Source organism: Paramormyrops kingsleyae, chromosome 9 (genome assembly GCF_048594095.1).
Source record: "Paramormyrops kingsleyae isolate MSU_618 chromosome 9, PKINGS_0.4, whole genome shotgun sequence".
NCBI lineage: Eukaryota > Metazoa > Chordata > Actinopteri > Osteoglossiformes > Mormyridae > Paramormyrops > Paramormyrops kingsleyae.
The window spans coordinates 23561765-23578879 of NC_132805.1; the positions used below are offsets into that span (position 1 = coordinate 23561765).

The window sequence follows — 17115 nt, forward strand, 5'->3', positions numbered from 1 at the left end:
ACCAGACAGACACAGAGTAATGACTAAGGCACAGATCCCTGTGATTCTCCACCACTTCCACTGGGACTCCTAAAATTTCACATTTGCTCATGCATGATAATTAACAATCATTAAAATAAACAGCAGTGTACATCAATGATGCCTTTTTCACCATATTAGAAGTAACAGACTATAAACACGCTCAGGAGCACTTTATTGCAGGGGCTAACCCTGGACCCTCTGCTAAACCGTGCCTCAGGGTGCGATGCAAACAGCACAAAACAAAGCAAACCATAAGCTGAACCGAACCGCAAGCACAAACTCAGTGTAGCAGTTTTACTTCCTGAGATCAGACACTTTGTACTTTTCCGGCCAAACTTCACCACTCTACCCTCTTTTATCTCCAAAATTTGGAGTCATTTAGCCCTTGTACCATCTTGCTGGCTTTGATGCAAGACATGCTTTTGCATGACAGATTCTCATCAGAAAGAAGTAAGAAATAACCATACAAATCGCAAAAGAAAAGTCTAAACAGCAAAATCCCGAAACCATGACAGCTTGCTGGGTTCTGCAGATTGATTAAACACCGATAATATTGTGTTATCTGTTCCTCACTTGTTTAATAAAATCTGTTGATTACAAACCAATATTTATGACTATAGACACAGTGGTTGTGGAGGGGGTGTATGGTTTCTTCTTGCTGTCTAACTTCCTTATTTTAGTACCCTGTTGAGCTGACAAAGAGCATAGAGTTTGTCTGGCAAGACACATCACTTTGCAGCTATAGTGTTGTGCGAGACCTCCTGCCAAAATGGCTGAGCAGCAGCTCTCCACGATGACCCCGGAGTACTATGATGAGGTGAGTAACCCTGAATCTGTCTCAGGATCTGCCTGATAAACAATGCCAGGAAGGGTGGGCATTTGGAAAAGCAAGAATAGTTTATAAAACAGTTGTCCTAAAATCTAATCATAATGTTTAAATGCTTTACATGTTTTTTTATGCAAAATGTTTTAAATAAATGTGCTGCATTATTAGATGACACCATCACCAAAATCATCAACCTGATATTCAGTGTTAATACCAAAAATGAAAACATTTTATTTCTCTATCAAAAGAAGCCCAATCAGGAATTGCATGAGATGCATCAAGGATTAAACATATAATCTGGCAATAGTTTTTAAACAAAAATAAACCTGATTATGCTTATGCATAGCATGGGATTTTACAGCTGCAAGTAACCATGTTATATATATTGTGTTTTGATTGTTTTTTGAGACTGTATAAACCTGAATGCTGTGTGTATACCCATATAGAAAAGATTTTAAAAACAAAATATGACTCTTATGTGTTTTACCCAAATCATATAAGCTCTTTATATAACACTATACAATATACAATGCATATTAACTTAATGTGTCATTAGACATATATGTAAAATACATATGAAATTACTGTACTGTCAAACATATATGTCCTGCATTCGTGTACAATCCACATTAAATGAATGTGTCATTAGTCATATGTTTTGTGAAATATATACACTTTACATAGATGTCTAATGCATATTAAATCGATGTACTGTCAGAGATACAAGTCCTATATAACATCCACCCATCCATTATCGTAACCGCTTAATCCCCACTGGGGTCGTGGGGGGCCCAGAGCCTATCCCGGGAATAACGGGCATAGCCAGAAACCAACCCTGGGCGGTCACCAACACACCACAGATCCTATATGACATGTACAATGCATATTAAATTAATGTTTTGTCAGTATTAGTTTTTAATTCTTTGACTGAACTCAAATTAATCATGGACAGTGGTTCCACATAACTAGATTGAGTTTTGTGAGACGGAAACATTCTTTTTCATTTTATGTGTTCACTTTGTGTTCTGAGAATATAACATAGTTGAGTTAATCTCACTGATTTTTCTCATGTCTAATTAAACCAACTGAATGTGGGAAGATCATAGATGTATTTCATCAGAATAATATAAAAAAATATATAAAATTTTAAGAAACAACAAACAATAAAAATATACTTTCTACTACAGCCTTGTGTAGTAGAAAATGGTAAAATGTAATGTAATGTAAAAGTATTATATTTTTCGTATAGATTTTTCCCTTGAATGCCTCACATGTCAAGTGTGTGTTTTGGTATGAATATGGCCATAATCATACAAATAAAAACATTGAATTGTAGTGAATACTGTATATAATAAACATCATGTGTTGTTATATATAATTGAAATAAGAAAAATTCTTGATAGCCTTATACAGTATGAACCATGCTGTTTATTTTCATATGGGTATTGCTACTTCTTGGCTTTATATACAGAAACTTAGTGTTGCCTAAAGGAAGAGTAATTCTGAAAAAAACACCATCCCAGGCCAGGCAAAGTGTGATTCTGAAAACATCCCATGTCCCTCATGACTAAAATAGTGAGGAGCTACAATATGTAAACTTTTTTCACACAATGTTCTTGCTGATCATTCTAAATAATTATAATGCTTGCAATTTAAAAGTATCCATTTTGATATACAGTATTTAAGCTGTTTTTGAGGTGCCATTGCTGAGTCAGATTATAAGAGCTTAATTTGTTTTGTTTGTGTCCTTGGCTAAGCAAAAAGCCGTCGGTTTTCTTCCACTAAGTGCTGATTTATCTGAAGACTTCATGAGCTCTTTCTGCTCTGCTTTCAGGACGACGATTACCTAAACATGACAGATGATCACACATCATCTTATGCCACACCTTGCAGCTACCAGATCACGTTTGAGTTTGCAGAGACCTTCATTCCAGTGGTCTTCATCCTGGTCTTCGTCATAGCAGTGGTGGGCAATGTGCTAGTGCTGTGCGTAGTGCGGCGCTACCGGCGGTCTCGTGAAGGTCCCTGTTCATACTCTCTCACTGACACCTTCCTGTTGCATCTGGCAGTGTCAGACTTCCTGCTCGCCATGACACTTCCCTTCTATGCTATTCAGTGGGCAAAGGGGTGGGTGTTCGGAGTAATGGGCTGCAAGATGATCAGCGCCATCTTCTCTGTCAACCTCTACAGTGGAATCCTGCTCCTGGCATGCATCAGCTTCGACCGCTACCTGGCTATCGTGCATGTGGTAACTGCAGGGTGGCACCGCCGGAGCTGCCATGCCCAGATGGCTTGTGCTGTGGTGTGGACAGCTTGCCTTGGATTAGCTTGCGTGGATGTCACATACCAGACTGTCATTCCACTGAAACACTCGAATCGTCAAGTCTGTTACCTCGTTTTCCCTGAGAAGACAAATTGGCACGTGGTGCTGCCAATGGTCAACCTGATCTTAGGCTTTGGGCTCCCCCTGCTGGTCATGCTGTACTGTTACATCAGGATCTTCCGCTCCTTGTGTCATGCAAGTCGTTGGCAGAAGCGCAAGTCAATGCGTCTCATCATCTCTTTGGTCTCCATCTTCCTGCTCTGCTGGGCTCCTTACAATGGATTCCGGCTCATTGAATACTTGAATCGCTTGAACCTGTTTCAACTGGGATGTGAAATGAATAAGGCGCTGGACATTGGGACCATGATATCCGAGAGCTTGGGACTTACACACTGTGCCTTCAATCCCCTGCTTTATGGATTCGTGGGGGTGAAGTTCCGAAAGGAACTGCTGATCATGTGGAAGGGGCTTCTGTGCTCTCTGGGCTACCAAGGTCTGGAAGGATGGGGGATGAACCAGCAGAGACGCAGAAGATCTGGTACCCTCAGCACAGATAGCGAAAACACGTCCTACTTCTCTGTCATCATGTAATTCTGCGATTCATATCTGAGAAAGGATGGAGGTCTGACAAGACAAAGAGCAACAAACATAGAACAGGGAACAAAGCTATGGAATGCAGAAGTGAAAAAGCAAGAAACACCTAGGACAGCAAAATAAAAAAAACAGCAAAAAGACATCTAAAAAAATTCCTAAATTCCCACAAAAATGCAGAGCAAAGGGAAAAATGCAGAGTAGTGCAGAGGAAAAAAAACATCTGCATTACTTTTTCATTTTTGCAGGATATTGAATTGTAGCAAGTACTTCTCAGGTTAAATAATTTTTTACGGATCTAGTATCGGCATTTAATAGTATTGTATATTGCATCAGGCCATGAAATATGTAGCAGCATCCAGCTGGTGTCAAAAACACCACTGGTCTCCTGAAGGATTCATTCACGCTCTGCTCGTTCGGCCCTCCTGTGTGCCAATCCCCCCTCGTTAACCTCATGTGAAATCCCTGCGTTTACCAGCTGTTCCTTGTTTCTGTCATTAGTTCTGTGTATTTCAGTCCGCATTCGAGTATGTTTCCCCAGTCCTGTCATTGAAGTCATTGCTGTTTTTGTGCCTCACTTTGTTGTTTTCCTTAATAAACCTCTCCTTCTGTATTCTCCGTCTTCCCGCTCCTGATTCCCCGGTCCGTGCTCACCTTCGCTCACGACATCATGCTTGCAGCTTATATTTTTGGTGCTGTATCATTCTCATGGTGATGACAGCCTTTGACAGACAACAAAATTTACATTTACTGGACTTCCAATCAGTGGCCATTCACTGTAAATGGGAAACAGGCTGTGGTTTACTGTGACTGTTTATTGTGACAGTTTATTGTTGACAACAGTAACTGCAATTATTGTTATTGGGAATACCAACAATGTTGTATTTAGACATCACGCATAAATGTAAAGGGAATCATGGTGTGTAATGCCTTTTAGCTATAAATACATTGCTTGACTAAGATTTCCAGTCCCAGAAGTGTTGTATAATAATTTCAGCTATGTGACCATTGTATTCTGCGATTCTAGAGGCGCTGTTTCATGTGTTGTTGGGAATATTGTTGATTTATATTCATGTTAACAACATCATAATGTTCTTTTACAGTACTTCACCATAGTCCTGGTATGTGCAGGCTTTTCAGGACTTTTTAGGCTTAAGCAGCCTTAGTCCTGAAATAGAAGGCATACATTTTTGTATACTAGGGCTAAACGATTTGGGGAAAATATCTACTCACGATTTTTACAACAGATTTTTTAAAAGTTAAGCTTCAGTTAAATATTCAGTGTGTAATATATTTAAACCATATGACACAGCATTACGATGAGATACCATCAAAATATTAATTGGTCTATATTTTAATGTAAGGATGAGAACTTTTATTAAATACGTCATTCCGGAACAGTTTCTAAACAAACCAAACTTTTTATGTTGTCAAATATAAAAATGTAGAACTACTCTCACAACAGTTTTAAACCCTGGGTCACACATGGCATATAATGCATAAACTAAAATCGCAGCCTTTGTGATTTACTAATCACATTGTTTCAAATCATGATTTCAATTTGAAATAAATTATTCAGTCCTATTGTATACATTGAAGTCCAGTATCTCATGCAGAACACCAACCAAAGATTTTAAGTGGCTGACATAAAAGGAGCTTTAATATTAACTCAAAAAAGGACAGGAAATAAGAGCAACAAGGGGTCTACACAAAGACCAGTGAAACACAATGGGATTAACAAAAGCACATATGCAAGGTAAGAGCACACAGAATCAACATATTAACCATGAAAAAAAGCACACAGCAAATACAAAGATCAACAAGAGAAAAAGGAAAGTGCATGCACCTATATACACTGCATGGTTAACTATAGAGCTGAATGATAGACAGGTGTAAGCTATCACTGTCATTAACAATCACTTCAAAACTGAAATGGGGTGGTCAGCAACACCTACTGACCAAACAGGGAAATGAAGAGCAGAACGGGCAGGGCAGGGCCCAATACTTACACTATCATCAAGCTAGATTGTATGGATTGTAATGGTATATTAAGGCAAAAGATTAATCTGTTCAAAAGACTTTGAAAATTTTCTAATTGAATTCCTTAGCATGGAGCACTGTATGCATTTTCTGTAACGTAATTAGACCTATTCTAACTTTTTCAAGGCATCATCATTTACTTTTGTCATTCCGTGATCTTTGTATTTCTTAATGTTGTCAGAGAAGTCATGGCAGGAAAGAACAATATAAAATTTTAATAAATCAATTTTAAAATCAACATTCGGAAAATATGGAGGTGACTTCCAGAATTTCTGAGCTCCAAAACATGCCAATGTTGGGTCTTATTACCACGTTTCTTCATTTTATTAAATTTTATTGATTTATCTCAATTTTACATTTTTTTGCAGTATATATAAAGGCATATTCCAAATAAATAAATGTTTGAAAATAACACTATTGTCACGCCCGGCTCGTACAATCCTAGTGTGTGCCACGCCCCCCTCGCTACCTCGTGTTACTTCCAGATTGTAATCACTTGTTGCTTGTTAAGTTCAGCCTGTCTTGTGTATTTACTTAGTCCGCGTCTAAGTCAGTATCCCCCAGATCTGTCATTGTTTAATGTCATGTGCAGTGGTGAGGTTTACTGTTCGTTGCTGTCTGCCCTGAATAAACCCCCATGTTATTGTATTATAGAATAGGTCTATATCTCCTCTAAACCTAGCTGCTCCTTTTCACCATCTTCCCTCTCAGACTGTCTAATGGAGATTAAATCATGGTTCTCCTCTAACTTTCTCAAACTCAACAGCAATAAAACTGAAACTCTACTTGTGGTACAACTTCCACTCTATCCAATTCCCATAGTTTTTCCATCAATATTGATAATTCTGCTATACACCCCTCCACCCAGGTTAAGAGTCTGGGCGTCATCCTAGATAGTACTCTTTCATTTCAGTCACACATTAGTCATATCACCCGGTCTGCATACTTCCATCTGCGCAACATAAACCGACTCCGCCCCTTCCTCACTCCCCATGCTGCTGCCATCCTTGTTCATAGCCTCGTCACATCTAGGATTGATTATTGTAACTCTCTTCTCTTTGGTCTCCCTAACAAGTCCCTCTGTAAACTCCAAATCCTTCAGAATGCTGCAGCTCGGGTAGTAACTCGTACCCCCTCCAGGGAACATATCACCCCAGTCCTTCAACAGCTTCACTGGTTGCCCATAGAAACTAGAATAGTATTCAAAATTCTAGTTCTCACTTTCAAATGCATTTACAAGCTTGCCCCTCGCTATCTGTCTGCCCTGCTTCACATTGCCACCCCATCCCGAACTCTCAGATCTTCATCTTCCACCCATCTTATTGTTCCATCTGCCCGCCTTATCACCATGGGACACAGAGCTTTTACTTGCTCTGCTCCCCGTCTTTAGAATTCTCTTCACTTGTTTAGGTCAAACCTCAAAACTAATCTGTTTAAGTTGGCTTATTTGCTTTAGACCTATTGTTGTCTGATTATGTAAATAACTTTTTTAATTATTTGTTTTATTGTTTGTTTTTTATGGACTATGTAAGGTGACCTTGGGTTTTAGAAAAGCGCCCACAAATAAAATGCATTATTATTATTATTATTATTATTATTATTATTATTATTCACGGCTCTCTGGCCTGATTCTCCGCTCGCCCGACACGGAGTGTGACAATTATAATTCTGGTTTTCAGTTTCATCAGTTTACTTTCTGTTACTTAACCGTTGTCCTACTCTCTGACACATACAGCTGTTACCAAATCGGTTGATGCAGCCATTTTGTGATGACCGAGGTGAAATTAGTTTTAGGTTGGATATTTGACAGATATTCGGTTCCACACTCTCCAGAACTTGTGGCGGTGTTTCACTCACGCCGGCATTAGCGGTCGAAAGACGCCTACTACAATTCCACAGCCGCACATATGATCGCCTACAGCTGATTTAGGGGCCGTCAACAACTTACTGTCTGAATAACAAAATACTTGCAATAAATGCTTGCAATAACTTCCGTGCCATGGGATCCAGTGATGTCAAAATTGGTGCAAGTTGTAGTACTACTCGAGATGCACAGGACACAGCAAAGCCAGCTATGTCACCCAGTTTTCCTATCGAGTATTCCTAATGTCAGTAAATGCAGTGCACTACAGTACACAGTATGGTACATGCATCACAAAATAGGCTGCATCAACCGAATTAGTAACAGCTGTATCAGAAAGTAAGTGAAATTGAAAAGAAAAATTATGTTTTTTAAAATTTTTATCTGAAATATGCCTTCATATATATTGCAAAAAAAAAAAAAAGCTGAGATAAAACAATAAAATAAAATGAGACTGTGACGACTGCGTGTGGGCGAGTGGGGAAACAGGCGAGAGAGACGTAAATACGACAAAACGGGGTTTATTTAGGTCTGACAGCACACATGGGAGCACACAGCAAAACCATATCAATGACAGACTTGTGGCCTGTACTACGAAGCCGGGTTACTGGCTTATCGGGGTAACTTGTTAGATTTAAGGTAGTCTGGGCAAAATGTAAGTGAGCGAATATGAAGTCCATTTAAACTGTGGTACCTTAAATCCGACAAGTTGCCCCGATAAGCCAGTAACCCCGCTTCGTAGTACAGGCCACTGGGGAAACAGACTTGAACACGGACTGAAATACACAAGACAAGCTGAAATAACAGGAAACAGGTGATCACAATCTGGGTAGCACGCGTAGGTAATGAGGGGGCGTGGCACACACGAGGATCGTACAAGCTGGGCGTGACAGAAACGTGGAAACAAAATCCAACATTGGCTACATGTTTTGGAGCTCAGAAATACCCTTTCTCATAGCCACCTATATTTTTTTCAAATGTTGATTTTAAAATTACGAGGAGTTCTTCCCTGCCAGAACTCCTCAGACAACACTAAGAAATACAAATAAGATCACAGAATGACAATCCTGAATGGCGATGTCTTGAAAAAGTTATAATAACATTAAGGCAAATGCATAGAGGGCTCGTTCCCGTGAACGGGAACTACTGTACAGTGGTACTTCAGTTCTCGAACTCATTAGAACTCGAATTTCTTAAAAGTCGAACCAACTAGTTCGAAAAAAAATTACCTAGAGCTCGATCTGAATCTCAGAAGTAAAACCTCGAACGCCGACCTAAGATAACTTGTACGCACGGGGAATGAGTCACGTGGCACGTCTCTCAGTGGAAACAAAGTGTAAAGCTTCAGTCTTAGTCTACCATTAGCTGTGATAGCATCGTGCATGTTTACACTAACTGAATACATATATTTAGACAGTAAAAATACATTTAGACAATGATAGACAGTAACAGTAATTATTATATAATAAAATACATTTAAAAATAAAGATTTCTTATTCATTATTTTAATATTAATAATAAACCATTAATACATTTAATTATAATAATATTGTTGTGCTTCGCGAGGACGGAACGGAGACAAAGGCGCAGATGTCAGGGTATTGGGGAATATTGGGTTTAATTACAGGTAAGGCAGGCAAAACGCAGACGGACAATACAATGACCGGACTGGGGAAACAAACTGAAACGCGGATGAAATACAGAGGACTAATGACAACAACCAGAGACAGCTGATCACACGGGGATTACACACGGGGTTAACAAGGGGGCGTGGCACACGGAAGCAGCGGACAATCGGGGCAGGACACATTGTTTGGATACATTTATTTTCTTACTTTACAAATTACTGTTTCGATAAATGTGCTTGATAGATGTGTTTAGTACAGTATATGTTCTTCTTGTTTTATCCGGTGTCATGCCCAGCTCAATACGATCCTTGTGTGTGCCACGCCCACCTCGTTACCTCGTGTTTATGCCTGATTGTTTTCAACTGTTGCTCATTAAACTCAGTTTGTCTTGTGTATTTAGTCCTCGTCTGAGTCAGTCTTCCCCAGACTTGTCATTAATGTTTGCTGTCGTGCTTCCCCAGTCCTGTTTCCACGGAATAAATTCCTCGTCTCACCCGACTTCCTGGCTCCTCTCCCCTGCTTGCCGGTTCGCCGGTGCCCGATCGTGACATCCGGTCCATATTTACATATTTAGGTGTAATTTTTTGGGGCTGGGAACCAATTAATTGGTTTTCCATTATTTCTTATGGGGAAAATTTGATCACAACTCGAACTTAAATTCGATTAAATTCGAGTTCTGAAATACCACTGTATATATATTCATTCCGAACAACAGCACCTAGAGTCACAGAATACAATGGCCACAAAATGTTACAACAGAACAGAACGTAAGGGGTCGTAAAAAATAATAGTTTATTTCTGGAAATTAACAAATCCTCCTGTGAAACCCCCAGTGTTCTGAGGGAACATAATTAGCTGCTTTGTTTGTCATCGCTTGACAATGCTACACATGAGACTCAGGGGCCGGTTGCACAAAACACCTTAAGATTTTCCTTAAAGTCCGAGTTAAGGTCTCCTTAAAATAAAGTCGGTTGCACAAAACATCCTTAAGTCTCCTCCTTAAGGTTTCCTTAAAAATTTCTTAAGTATTTAAGTTTTTCTCCTTATCTTGGTCTTACACTTAAGGAATCCCTTAACGGTTACACAAAAGACCTTAGAAACCAAACTAAGGGAAAAAAAATTAAGGTACCTCTAACCGTACCTTAACTGCAACATGGCCGAGTTTATTATAAATAATAACGAAAATGAACGCATCCTAAAAAGTTTCCGCGACCAGGAGAACCCCTTAGATTCGATTTGATTTTGCTTTATAAATTTGACCGGCAGTCAATTGATGATTTGTCCGATCGTCTACAGTTGGATTACTCCACAATCCGAAGCTGTGCTCTCCCAGCTGCGTTGCTCTGCGGTTTTATGCTATGGGCTCGTTCCAAGCTGTAAATCCCTTTTGGAACTCAGAAATACCCTTTCTCGTAGCCACCTGTATGACAATACTTAAGGGGAAAACTTAAGGTGTTTTGTGCAACCGACCCCTGGTTTTCAAACCAATTTCTAAGAATAAAAACCACTCCTAATCAGACCACATTCATCTTGGGTTTCATCGCATTGCAGACCTTTACGTTTACAAACCAACCATCTAAATCAATTACTGTACCTTTATTTCTCTTTTGATTTACTATATCTGCCGATAGTGGGGGCTGTTGGTTTTTCTCACTACATTTTTTACAGATTTCCATGTATTTTTGTTATTAGAGGTCCAAGAATAGAATAACAGATAGTTATTCTATTCTTTATTCTATAAATAATAGAACCCTATTGTTTTTATCATTAATCCCTGCTGAAAAAACAGCATAGAACAGCAGAGCTGGTTACCAGCAGGACCAGCATAATGCCTGCTGGTTACACCAACATATGCTGTGTTTTCGCGCTGGTGGACCAACATCATTAATTAAATATTGCTGTTGCGACAGCGGTGGCCTAATGGTTAGGGAAACATGCTCATGATTGAAATGTTGCTGGTTCAAATCTCTGATCTGCAAGGTACTGCTCCGTGGGTGGTGAATTAGCTGCCCACTGTTATGTCACAAATGGGTTAAAGGCAAAGAACACATTTTGTTGAGTCTATGCTGTTTTTTTCATCTGGTTATTATTATTGTAGCACCGATGAGATGGCTCCATATAGCGGAGCCTTCCCGGCATGCTTGTGAGCCTTGTCCATAGCCTCTGTGTTATGTGCCATTGTAAATACTTGAGGTGTTCCCAATTGGCAGCTTGGGGAGACCTGCGACTTGCACATCGACAGCCTGGCGGATGGGACTCCTGCTGAGCCTTGATGGAACGGGGGTCCATCACCACCCTGATTGCCCAGACATGGTGCCAGCCGGCTGGGAAGTGATGGACATCCAGCTGACTTAAGTGACGGCATTGTGCACAGCTATGAGGGGGAAAAGACAGCTGGGAATCATGCTGGCAGGACACACAGTGGTGCAGGAGGTCTGGCCGGCCGACATCGTCGACCCCTGCGGTGTCTAGTCTAGGCTAATGATGGACCTGCCAGGTGGAGAAACAGGACAAGCTCAGGACTCCTCTGAACTCATTCCGGGACATCTTCGCTGCCTGGAACAGAGGTTGCCAGCCCACTTCCCTGGTGCAGCAAAACATCAACATAGGAGATGCCCCACTCATCTGCCTGTGTCCGCACCATCTGCCCCTGGTGAAGCAGCACAGTAGCAGATCCAGGAGGTGGGAGTCATTGAGCCAGTGGGTGACTCTTCATCACGAGCTCCTCAAGGAGGACGGTTCTTGGTGTTTTGGTGTCAATTACCAATGACTGAATGCAGTGTCGAGGAAGGACTCTTCTCCACTGCCATGCATCCATGAGTGTGTTATCTATCTCATGATCTGCTAATCCATGTCACTGACTTCGTTGGGGCAGTGTGGAACCTAAAAACTGAACCCCGAGAAGTGTTCCCTACTCTGGCAAGACAGACTTCCTGGACTACCTGATCAGCAGGGAGGACATGGCCAGCGACCCATAAAAAACTGTGGCTGTGCAAGACAGGCCAGGTCTGTGGACTGTGGCAAAGCTGCATAGCTTCCTTGGGCTAGGCTCATATTACCAATGCTTTGTAAAAGACTTTCTTTGTAAAGCCACTGCACTTACTTACTGAGAAGGGAAGTGGTTTTGTGTGGACGGATGCCTGCACCACAGCTTTCAACCAGCTCTTGCGGCACTCACCGATGCTCCCTTGCTAGCATACCCAGACCACCACCTTCCATTACAATACGGAGGCTAGCAATGAGGGGCTAGGCACGGTGCTAATAATACTTCTTGTACACTATTTAGCAAATCAATTTACTTTACCTTGCTTCATAGAAACTGTCCAGCTTTTGGTCCGTGATACTCCAGAACAAGTGGGACAACAAAAGTATAGAGGCTCACATTTTGCCACAAACCAACAAGGTCAGTGGAAATTCTTGAATCTCATGTAAAGCTCCCAGCTGCAAATGCAACAAGATGGGACAGCTAGCTGAAAATAATGGGCATTTCTTATGATACATTCATATGTTTTGTCAGAGCTGGAAGCCCCTGTTTGGTTTACAGTAAATGACACCATGACTAATTGCTCTGTGAAACCCAGGAACCTTTTGAGGAAGCAACAGACAGATACCAGACTGATAGAGTTGTAAGTGTGAGTTATGTCACTTCATGTGTCAGAGACCTTCGCCATGCTGCAGCAACAATGACAACGCATACAATGGTCACTGCCGTAAAATCCTTGATTGGGGTACGGCTGGCCGAGTTTGGTATGGAGTGAATTCAGTTGGCTGTGACCCTGGACCCAAGATTTAAACTTGACTGATGCATGAGCAGAGAAAGAGAAAACATCCACATTCTAATTGAGAAGGTCTTGTTACTTCCTCCACCAAAAGAAGCAACAGCTAAGAACCACCCTTCTCCACCAAAATGGAGAACAAAACATTTTGCATTTATGGACACCTAAGTGCCATCCACATTTACACAGGTACCAGCATCAGAGGAGATACCCAGTTACCTAAACCTACCATGCCATACTCCTGAACTGGAAGGAAAACCAGAGCTGGTTCTCCTATTTGGCCCAACTCTCATATCAGTATCCAGCCATTCCTGCCCCATCTGTGCCAGTAGAATGAGTTTTCAGTATTGCAGGCAAGATATTTTGACCTGGGAGATGCAATCTTAGTCATGCCAGAATGTAATGATTATTCATATATATATAAATTTATTTATGAATATATGAATGAGCATGATTATTTTGAGGTTGGAGATGTCATGTGGTAGCATTTATCAAACTAAACTGGAAATCATATATATAGTATATTCAAATCCTTATCATGGCGCCAGTGTCATTTACATAAACTCACTCACCATTCGTGGATTGTTAACTTTAAGTTCTCAGTTTTATTTAATTTAAATGTAATCAACTGTTTTTCATGCATCTCTTGGTATCTGTAAGGTACATGACTATTGTATTGTTTGGCCTCGTTTTACCAGCACAAGGCCCAAAGTGTCATGGATCCCTGCCACCCTCGAGTTTGGCCATGAACTGCGGTTTGGCTCGCCCCTTGAACCAGAGTTGTCAGCGACCAGGACTAGATCACCTGTGCCAACTCCGTTTCCATCAGGAAAAAGGGGAGGTCACCTAAACTCAGCAGCCCCTGAAGGTGTCCTGAGGAAGTCCTGGGGCGGATCTCCAGAGTGGTGCAGGACTGCACTAATAGCATCATTCCAACTGAACCAGTTAGGCTCTATCCTAATAACAATCCCTGTATTAACAGAGAGATGAAATATTGTTTCAGCCTCAAATAAATGGCATTTATTCAAGGAGACCAAAAACATGTTGATGAACTGTAAAGGCAGCTGAAGCACAAAAGTGAGCTGGCTGAGGTCCAGCACAAAGTTACGAAGGAGAAGGAGGTCACCAGGATAAAGGGGAGGGAGGTATGGAGGACTCCAAACACCATGATGGGCAGAGCTCAGAAAGCTGACAGGTTACAGTCCCGTAACGCCACCTCCTTCTCAGAGCAGTTGAACTCCTTCTATGCCAGGTTCAACGGGACCAGTTTTGTGGAGGACTGGACCCTGACAAATTCCAGCCATTCAGTCAGTGTGATGGAGCCGAAGGTCATTGCCATCCTCTCCAAGCTACAGTACCAGTCAAAAGTTTGGGGACGCCAAGCTGCCTACAAATGAGAGTAATCGAGTGTCACATCACAAGTAGGGCTGCAACAACTAATCGATTTAATCGATTAAAATCGATTATTAAAATAGTTGCCAACTAATTTAATAATCGATTAGTTGGGTCTACGTTATTATACACATAAGTACAGTGGCAACCTCCTAATTTGGGAGCAGTAAGCTAACCAAAGCCGCGGTGGCAGTAAAGTACCATTAAGCTGGATGCCGACCGCCATAAAAGAAAAAAGTAAATGCACATAAACGCCATTTACGCACCTTTTAAATTTACAAAACAGCTTTTACTCACCTTTTTTAAGATCACTAATGTTAATGATATACTGTAGTTACCCACCGTTTTTACTGCTGTGCATATAGTTTACCCACCTTAAATTTCTTGTTACCACTACACCACTGCTTCATTTCTTCACGATAGAAATTTATAGTAATATCAAATGTTGTAGTACTCAAGACCAGTTTTTGAAGGTCTCGATCTTGTCTTTGAATCAGCCGTATTTGTACTCATTCTTGTCATGGACTCGGGATTTTTTATTTCGAGACCATAACTCTGAAAATATTCTTATTAATGAGCCGTTTACTGTCGGATTGGATAACTAATAACTGCAACCAATGGCGTTACTGCCGGCCGCGTTACCCGCCCCGTCCCTTCACACACGCACATGTGTTTAAATGAACGCAGGGGAAGTCGTGGTTGTCAACACAATCAGCTATTATGGGGATAGAAATGCGGCTACATATACCACAACGTGTTTACCCTACCATTCTATTAGGTGGGCGCCCCAAGTTAATTTTATTTAATTTCATTTTCTATATAGCTCCAGATCGCAACAGAAGTCATTTAAGGCTACCTTTCCGATAGAACAGGTTTATATCTTGTCCTTTTATTAAACAAACTAAATAGCCTTATGTTATTTATCTTATTTACAGTTCATCACTGTAGTATGCTGAAACAACCGGACACGTTTTAAAACAAAATTTGCCGCCCGCCGTTCACGGGTTTTTCGTCACCAATCGTCTTATTTGCGTTGCTCAGTAATTTTTAGCGTAAGATGCGGAAAAGGCTTTTTCTTCGCAATAAATGTTTACTTTATTTGTCCGTAATAAATGCAGACAGACTCGCTGGCGTGCTCTCTCCCCCTGTCATATATGTGTATCAACATTAAATAACATTAGACAATTATTTAATAATATTCTTAGTAGCAGCAGCGGTAGTCTGTGGTTTTACATTAAAAAACTGGAGTACTGAATACATTATCTAAAGCACCATGCTGGTTGCACTTTATAAAACAAGATTTTGCGTATTTCATTACGTTGATTCAGCTGCTACAAATTATTAATTTTTTTTTGTATACTCTTAATGTAGCATACATTTGTTTTTTATGTGAGTTGCTGGAAACAACTTTTGTACAAAGACAGACTGGGTTATTAAAAATTGCTGGAAATCAAATTGTTTCTTGCCCCCCCCCCCCCATCTGATTAATCGATTAATCAAAAAAGTAATCGACAGATTAATCGATTATCAAAATAATCGTTAGTTGCAGCCCTAATCACAAGACCTGGCCACCTGACCCTTACACAGCTGAAATGGTTTTCGAGGAGTTTGACCAGAGAGTATAGAAAAATCATCCAAAGAGTGCTCAGCATATATGTGTGACCTCCTTCAGGACAGCTGGAAAAGCATCCCAGAAGGCCACATCACGAAACTGGTGTAGAGGAGACAGTAGGGTCAGCCAGTCCCTGGAGCAATTGGGGTTAAAGGTCTTGTTCAAGGGCCCAGTGGTGGGATCACTCTGCCAACCCAAGGATTTGAACCAGCAGCCTTCCAAATCCTAACGCACAGAACAGACTTTTTTTGGTCAGTGCATAATCGCAAATATGTTATTTTATAGTATATTTTATTTTATTAATATTTTAATATATTTTTATTTTATATTTAATGTTGTTGTAATTATTCTAGAATGTAGAGAATACTACAAATAAACCATTCTATGGTCCAAACCTTTGACTGATACTGTACATCCAGGGAAGGCTCCTGGACAGGATGGGCTTAAAGTCCGTGTGCCGAAAGATTGTGCAGCTCGACTGCATGGGTGGTGTGGAGGCACCCCTTTTTCAGCTGTTCCTGAATGTCAGCTTTGTCCCTATGGAAGGAGATAAACATCATCCCCATTCCCATAAAGTCCCATAGAAAAACTATGAATGACTTCAGGCCTGTAGTGCTTACCTCCATCCTCTGCAAATGCATGGAGATGGTGGATATGTGGGAGCTTACCACGATGGTAGGTGAAAGTCTGCACCTGTTTCAGTTTGCCTATAAGGGAGTTGAGGATGCCAGCATAAACAGCAAACAAACAAAATTATTTTTGTGTGGCACGTTTTCACAACATTACACTGTCTCAAAGGGCTTTACAGCATTCCTGCCCAAAGCCCCCAGCGAGTAAACCAGAGGCGACAGTGGCAAGGAAAAACTCCCTAGGAGGAAGAAACCTTGGGAGGGACTAGACTCAAAGGGGGAGCCCATTCTCCTGGGGCCAGCAAGGAAAGTCAAATCATAGAGATGGCTAAGTGGCAAGTCACACAGTCTAAGTCATAAAATATGAGTAACAACCAGGGAGCAAGGAGGTGATGACAAGCTGGTATTGGCGCTCC

The 17115-nt window shown here is 40.9% G+C and overlaps 1 protein-coding gene and 1 long non-coding RNA gene across 2 annotated transcripts; one reads left to right on the plus strand and one right to left on the minus strand.

The window, feature by feature from the left end:
* The first annotated feature begins 661 nt into the window (after positions 1–661).
* On the plus strand, positions 662–7401 carry cxcr3.2 (chemokine (C-X-C motif) receptor 3, tandem duplicate 2). The gene is made up of 2 exons (XM_023833197.2): positions 662–838; positions 2682–7401. Exons 1-2 carry the CDS (start codon positions 791–793, stop codon positions 3759–3761), a joined length of 1128 nt encoding a protein of 375 aa, XP_023688965.1. The 5' UTR covers positions 662–790; the 3' UTR covers positions 3762–7401.
* A 6416-nt stretch (positions 7402–13817) lies between these two features.
* On the minus strand, positions 13818–16884 carry LOC140592666 (uncharacterized). Its single transcript, XR_011993050.1, has 3 exons — positions 16691–16884; positions 16466–16607; positions 13818–16295 (listed from the first exon to the last, which is right to left on the minus strand). It is a non-coding gene; the product is annotated as an uncharacterized lncRNA (long non-coding RNA).
* Positions 16885–17115: the final 231 nt, after the last annotated feature.